Consider the following 7762-nt stretch of genomic DNA (forward strand, 5'->3'; position numbering starts at 1 on the left):
AAAATCAGAGGGGAATTCATACAGGAAATGCAGGATTATCTCTGAAAAAATGAGGAGTTTAACACTGATTTCTCTCCTCTAACTTAACAGGGACTGGCATATCTATGAACAATTGTCAGAGAAAGTGTCAGCCTCTTCATTCTAAAGAATATGGAAAAGAAATAGAGAAATAGAGAAAGTTTTATTCTAGAAAAATTTTCATTTGAATAGCTATACATAAGTATGTCACTGGACTTGAAGGATACAAAATCATATTGATGATGGTCATGATACTAATAATAATATTGGAAGAACATGGTGCTTTTCATCCAATTATGCAAGAGGTACCTAGATGATGATGATGATGATGATGATGATGATGATGCAGGGCAGCTAAAGATGGCCAAAATTCACGGAGCTGCCCAGGAAGTAATGAGTTGCTCACAAAATTAGTATTAGAAGTAAATCCTTCATTTGCCTTCCTTGCTCTAACCTGTTAAAAAAAAATCGAAAACTTGTCTGATGTTTTTTAACTTTTTTTTTTTCTAATTTAAATTTGTTTGGAAGGAACAGAAATACCTTGAATTACAGACTTGACATTTATTCATTTCTACCTTTGTAGACAAAATGACTTCTGTAAGAAAGCTGGCCCGGGCTGCAATCATTTTATGTGCCATGTGCCTTTTTACAACCTCTGAAGGAAGACCGATGGTGTAAGTGCATTATCTCACACTGCATGACTTTTGCAGCTACTGAGAGTGTGGTGGTTTGTCTGTGCATGTGTGTGAGAGTTCTGTCCCTGCTTTTGAACCCTTTGGCCATGTTCTGTCCTCTAGAAGCAGCTACAGAGGTCTCAGACACTCTGAGTGTATATATGTTTTTTTAAAATAGGCAGTTGAGTAGAGGGATAAAAATAATGAAATTCTTCTCCTATTATTCAAATAGGATAAGCTCCCTGTCTTGGGGGTCTACACAGGTGCCCATGCTTTGCACTGTGAGAATCTAGCTGTAACTCACACCTGGACACTGACATCCACCAGCTCAGACACAGATCCACAGGGAATCATGCTTCCTTAGCCCTGGTGATCACAGAAAACTACCACTGAATAAATGCCATCATTTCATTGATCACTTAATATTGTATGAGTCCCAAGCTCCTCTAAAACAGCTGAACTAAATTATGGGGACATTATTGTCACAAAACCACACTACTTCCCACTTTGGATGCTTTCTCACTGATTGTCCTGGTTTGAAGGACAGGTGTCTGCCAATAAAGGCAGAAGCTTCTCTTTGAAATGGAGAATATAAACCCCATCCCTCCAAATTATTATAATTTTGAAATTAAGGAGCTCTCAGGCAAAGATAGGGGAATTAGGAATAACAATTCTTTACCAGGAAAATTAAAATAGAAATATTTTATTACAAAGAACAATCCCAAAAACACTGACAGAGTCAGAAAACAACCTGACACCCTGTCAGTCAGTCAGTCAGGGTGGTGGCAGCAGTCCCATTCCATGGTGCTGCATCCTCCTGCAGGGGCAGATGTGGCTCAGCTGGAGCAGTGCTGCTGGAGAAGGGGCAGTTTCCTCTGAATGTTCAGGGGTGATGTGGAAAGGTCTGGCTTTCCTCTGAATCCATTGGAAAGACAGATAACTTGCTGTCCAAAATCTCAGGGTTTTTTTCTAAGTAGGAAAGGCTTGGCTCCTTGGCTCCTCCCCTGGCTGGAGCATCTCCCAGTGGGATGATGGAATTTTATCAGTCATGCACTGGGACTCAATGGCCCAGTAGCAGATGATATCTTCCTGGAGGGAGGATGGGCTGTGGAAAAGATAAAGATGATTGCCCCACCTGTTTTTAAAGCTGGCCCATTAGCAGATAATATGTGCCAGGAGATCAGGGGTCACTGCCCCACCCGGCTTCAACAGATGGGGACAGAACACACATTCCTGGTCACATCAACCCAACACATCCATTACCAAACACCAATCCCCACTCACCCTCCCTCTCCTTTTCAACTGCCATGACAAATCAGCCAGGCAGCTTCTACAGCCCGTGATTCCCTCCAGAAGCTCTAGGGAGCTGTTTGTTGCTTTGCTTTGCAGCAGGAAGAGGTCGGTGAGCGAGATGCAGCTGATGCACAACCTGGGCGAGCACCGGCACGCGGTGGAGAGGCAGGACTGGCTGCAGATGAAGCTGCAGGACGTGCACAGCGCCCTGGAGGACGCCCGCGCCCAGAGGCCCCGCGGCAAGGACGACGTGCTGCTGGGCCGCAGGCTGCTCCCCGAGCTCCTCAAGAAATCCCCGGAGCTGGACAAGGCCTACATGGATGTCCTCTTCAAAACAAAGCCCTAGTGAGAGCAGCTGTCTGTCCACGTGAGCACCTGTCTGTGTAGCATTGATAACTAGGGCATTTCATTCCTATTTATTCCAGCTGCATAAGGATTAAAGGCTCTCTTCAAGGCTCTCTTCAAGGTTGCAGCCCCGCTGAGTGAGACATTTCACAAGCAAATAATAAAATGTATTTACAGTCTACCCAGGACCACCACTTTTGGCTGATGTATCTTATAGATTGCCAGCAACACAGGAGAAAGAAACCCAAACCAGTAAGAAAACTGGAAAACCATATAAGGCCAGTTCTACAACTCATTGTGTGTAATCACTAAGCCTGCTTGTACTGTTAACCAGCAAGGAATAAATGCAGGGGAGCCTGTCTCAAGAATAGGGCCTAGGGTTAAATTTTGTTTAACTTTGTACTAATGGAAATACATAAATTAAACCCACATCTATTTTCAAAAGAAGGCCTAAAATCAAATGAACATTAATTACACGGTTTAATTACAAAGCTGCACAATAATAATTCAGGATTAAAGAGTGCAAACAGAAAAGAGATAGGAGAGGAAGGCAAAGCTTAAGATTAAAGTACAAAGGGCTAAAATTAAAACAAATTCTGAACAATTTTGCAAAATACAGAAATGAAGGGAGGGTTTGATTACCTTCCCCTCCTCCAAAAGATGAAATCCTATAATTAACTGCAGAAACAGTGGGAGCAGAGATGGTTGCACATATGTAAGCATGGCCCTAACTTATAGGACTGGGAAATAATTCCACACAGACAATTACAACTGAAACAAAAATCTTGTGATATTTGCTTTTTGTCCCTCTTTTACTGACTCTGAACTTCTGTATGTTGTGCTAGGCCTCATGTGTAGTTTTTTGTGAGACCAGTGGCTCTCATGAATAAAATTACTCATTTCCATATGCAATTTATAGTAAAATTGGGATCTCAGTTTTCCAGACCTGCAGAATGAGAACTATTAACATGCAGAAATCAGCCTGGGAGAGGAACCATTAACTGGAATACATTCAAACTCCAAGTAAGACTCAGAAAGGATTACAGGGAAAAATCAACTTTGGCAATGATTTTAAAAAGCAGCAAACGTAAAATCACTTTGCATGGTCTGTGCATGTATGTGCTCAGGAGCCTCAGTAGTTTCTGATGAATAAGAAGGTTTTCCAAGTAGGAATACTGGTGGGTGCCTCCAAATTTCCACTGGCAGAGCTCAAATTGCTGCTGTAAGCCCAAGTGGTTTCATGGATGTTCCCATACTGGCTTTTATTTGTTTGTTTGATGTCTGGCACGCCTTGGGGAGCCTTGCAAACCCCTCCCGACTCCCTACACATAAATATACAAATATCTACAAATAGAAATGAAGCCTGCTGAGGGCTAGGGGTGTGTTTGTGACTAGAGATCCTTCTAGCAATGCAAAGGCCCTGATGCTGGGAGCAGATGGCACAAAGGTTCTGTGTCACCTATCTGGTTGTAGGATCAAGGCCTTAAGGTGCACTTTCTATTTATTCTTTAATCAGGCATCTGTGCTAACTTCAATAAATAAAATTGCATTTTTGTACCTATGTCTCACTTATATATTACCAATAAAGTGGACCAAAAGCTCTTGGACATTATTTTAAAGCATAAGAACTGACTGGCCTGTGACTGTTTGCATATAATTTAGCATTTGGGGTAAGATTTTTAAGCCATTTAATTTTATGACAGCAAAGAAAGTACAAAGTGATTTTTATTTTTCCTTTCATTCTTCCTGCATAATAGTGGCTAAACAAAAGGTTTCACCTAGCACAAACTTATTTATGTCCCCTTACAATAATGACACACACACAAACTGTATATTCTTCAAGTGCCAAAATCATAACCTGTTTCATTTTGATCTAAACAAAAAATTCAATTCTCCAAACAGCAATCCCTCCTAATCTTCAGCTATGCAATAGATGAATGATGACTGCACAGATATTTAAACTTCCTGTACACTTACAGAATGTCTTTTCAGGACTAAAGGCAGCACAGTGGCAGATTAATTAGTGCTAGGTAATGCCCATTAAAAATAAGATGTAATATTAACGTAATTACTTACTAATTATCTAGAAAGTAGATTTGTTATTGCTTTTCAGCTTAAACCTCTGATCAGTGTAGCAGCAAAAGGGGCAGAGGATGTTATCAAAAACACTTTAATACCAAAAAATGCAAAGATTCATCTTCAGCTGAACAAATGTGCAATTGTGGTCATCTCTCTCTCACAGACTGAGGGGAGCAGAAAGAGGATGGTGAGAGATTATAGGGCCACTGAAATGCTAATATATGGTAATAAATCTCTTAATAATAAATTGTAACAGCAGCAGTCAGAAAAGAAATAAAAGTGGTATATCAAATAAAGGTATATCAAATAAAGGTTTATCAAATAAGCAGACCAGATGGGGCCTCACTGGGGTCAAGGAGAGGGAAAGATTTCCTTGCCTTATAATCTGACAAAGGACTTTTTTTGCCTTTTTTTTGCCAGGACCTGTGTCCTGGAAGGCCTGTCCTGTGCAGATGCATCTTGACTGTACACACTTGGTTTTTTTTAGAATTGTCAGTGAAAATCAGTCATGTCTCTCACTGGTGATTCATTGAAACAAAGAGCACCAGTATCTGTATCAATCCTCAGGGGAAGCTAAACAGTAGCACATTAAAAAAACCCCCAACAAGGTGATGAAAATTCAGCAAAGCCAAAATCACAAGAAGTCAAACAGAAACAGGACAGATTGTGAGATCTGTAGGTAAAACCTCCTGCTGGCTATTTGGCTGATTTGGCTTTCTAAGATGCTCCAGATCTCCCCTGCTGTAAATGCTGGTGTTTGGTGCTGCTTGGCTCACATGTGGCATCTGAATCCTCACCTTGTTTGCACATTCTGACAGCTTTTGTGCCAGCTGCTTGCCCCTCATTGTTCTGCTGCTGCCTTTCTAGAACTGTGTGGTTTGTCTCTCTGGCCATTGTTACATGATGGCAAAGAGAATTAATTTAACAGCTTTGTGGTTTGTTGTCTGTTGGAGCAGAGCTGCCATCCCTTATGAGCCATTGGGATCTAGCAAAGGCACAAGTCTCACTCTCTTGCCCCCTCTTCCACTCCTGTCCCCAGTGTGCATAAGGAGCTCTACAATCCTTTCACCTGGTATGGAACCCAAACCCTGCCTGTATTTAATAATGCTGCATCAGAGAATATTTTAGAAAAAAAGAGAAATGTTTTCTTTAGATCTGAATCCATCTGGGGCTCAGTATCGGGTTATTCCTCCTCTGCCCCACGAGGAGTGGGAAGGGTTTAGTGACACCTGTGACACTTCAGTGTCCCCTAAACTGCGGGACAGGGTAATTCCACTGCGATATTATGGAACGACAGCCACGTCTGCTAATCCTATTCCAAAACACACTGCAGATTGCAGAGACTCTGGGTTTCCTATAGGGGTGTACAAACACAGAATTGCAATTTAAATCAGGAATCAGTTTTAGGACGAAGGTCGAGATAGCAGAGACGTCAACTCTGCTAGATATAAACTGTATTATATGGCAGTATTACACCCTCAGTACTGCTCTTCAGGGGACACACCGGTTCCACAGAAGAGATCCTGGCTTTTCAGGGAGAGCCCGGCTCTACAAGGCGAGCCTGGCTCTATAAGGGACATCCCGGTTCCCCAGGGGAGATCCCGGCTCCCCAGAGGAGATCCCGGCTCCTGAGGGGAGATCCCGGCTCCCCAGAGGAGATCCCGGTTCCAAAGAGGAGATCCCGGTTCCCCAGAGGAGATCCCGGCTCCCCAGAGGAGATCCCGGCTCCTGAGGGGAGATCCCGGCTCCGCAGAGGAGATCCCGGCTCCTGAGGGGAGATCCCGGCTCCCCAGAGGAGATCCCGGCTCCCCAGAGGAGATTCCGGTTCCAAAGAGGAGACCCCGGTTCCAAAGAGGAGATCCCGGCTCCTGAGGGGAGATCCCGGCTCCGCAGAGGAGATCCCGGCTCCTGAGGGGAGATCCCGGCTCCCCAGAGGAGATCCCGGCTCCCCAGAGGAAATTCCGGTTCCAAAGAGGAGACCCCGGTTCCAAAGAGGAGATCCCGGCTCCCCAGAGGAGATCCCGGCTCCGCAGAGGAGATCCCGGCTCCCCAGAGGATATCCCGGTTCCAAAGAGGAGATCCCGGCTCCCCAGAGGAGATTCCGGTTCCCCAGAGGAGATCCCGGCTCCCCAGAGGAGATCCCGGCTCCGCAGAGGAGATCCCGGCTCCGCAGAGGAGATCCCGGCTCCCCAGAGGAGATCCCGGTTCCCCAGAGGAGATCCCGGTTCCAAAGAGGAGATCCCGGCTCCCCAGAGGAGATCCCGGCTCCCCAGAGGATATCCCGGTTCCAAAGAGGAGATCCCGGCTCCCCAGAGGAGATTCCGGTTCCCCAGAGGAGATCCCGGTTCCAAAGAGGAGATCCCGGCTCCGCAGAGGAGATCCCGGCTCCGCAGAGGAGATCCCGGCTCCCCAGAGGAGATCCCGGTTCCCCAGAGGAGATCCCGGTTCCAAAGAGGAGATCCCGGCTCCCCAGAGGAGATCCCGGCTCCCCAGAGGATATCCCGGCTCCGCAGAGGAGATCCCGGCTCCCCAGAGGATATCCCGGTTCCCCAGAGGATATCCCGGTTCCCCAGAGGAGATCCCGGTTCCCCAGAGGAGATCCCGGCTCCACAGAGGATATCCCGGCTCCCCAGAGGAGATCCCGGCTCCCCAGAGGAGATCCCGGCTCCTGAGGGGAGATCCCGGCTCCCCAGAGGAGATCCCGGCTCCGCAGAGGAGATCCCGGTTCCCCAGAGGAGATCCCGGTTCCAAAGAGGAGATCCCGGCTCCGCAGAGGAGATCCCGGCTCCGCAGAGGAGATCCCGGCTCCCCAGAGGAGATTCCGGTTCCCCAGAGGAGATCCCGGTTCCCCAGAGGAGATCCCGGCTCCCCAGAGGAGATCCCGGCTCCACAGAGGATATCCCGGCTCCCCAGAGGAGATCCCGGTTCCCCAGAGGAGATTCCGGTTCCCCAGAGGAGATCCCGGCTCCACAGAGGATATCCCGGCTCCCCAGAGGAGATCCCGGCTCCGCAGGGGAGATCCCGGCTCCCCAGGGGAGATCCCGGCTCCCGAGGGGAGATCCCGGCTCCCCAGAGGAGATCCCGGCTCCCCAGAGGAGATCCCGGCTCCCCCGCCCCGCCGTTCCCCACGGCCATCGGGCGGCGCTCGCTCTCCAGCACCGCCCCGGCCGCTCAGAGCGGCCGCCCCCACTCTCAGCTGAGGGTTGCGCGGGGGGTTTATCTCGTTTCCATCTGACTCGTTGCGGTGCCGCTTTTATTAACACATTTCACTCCCCGCGGTATTTTTCCGCTGGGTTTTTCATTCACGGGCCGCAGCTTTTCCCACCCCCGCCCTCAGCCAGCTCCCTAGCAAC

General features: G+C 47.3%; 1 protein-coding gene across 2 annotated transcripts; it reads left to right on the forward strand.

Moving 5' to 3' along the window:
- Positions 1–606: 606 nt before the first annotated feature.
- PTH (parathyroid hormone) lies at positions 607–2557 on the forward strand (the record flags this gene model as incomplete). 2 transcript variants are annotated; one of them, XM_079309361.1, is made up of 2 exons in its annotated part: positions 607–692; positions 2085–2557. In XM_079309361.1, the coding sequence occupies 2 exons, from the start codon at positions 607–609 to the stop codon at positions 2329–2331; spliced, it is 333 nt and encodes a 110-aa protein (XP_079165487.1). In that variant the 3' UTR covers positions 2332–2557. The 2 variants fall into 2 exon arrangements, with proteins under 2 accessions (XP_079165487.1, XP_079165488.1); XM_079309362.1 differs by having other exon boundaries at positions 663–692; positions 2082–2557.
- Positions 2558–7762: the final 5205 nt, after the last annotated feature.

Source organism: Erithacus rubecula (genome assembly GCF_903797595.1).
Source record: "Erithacus rubecula genome assembly, chromosome: 6".
NCBI classification, from domain to species: Eukaryota; Metazoa; Chordata; class Aves; order Passeriformes; family Muscicapidae; genus Erithacus; species Erithacus rubecula.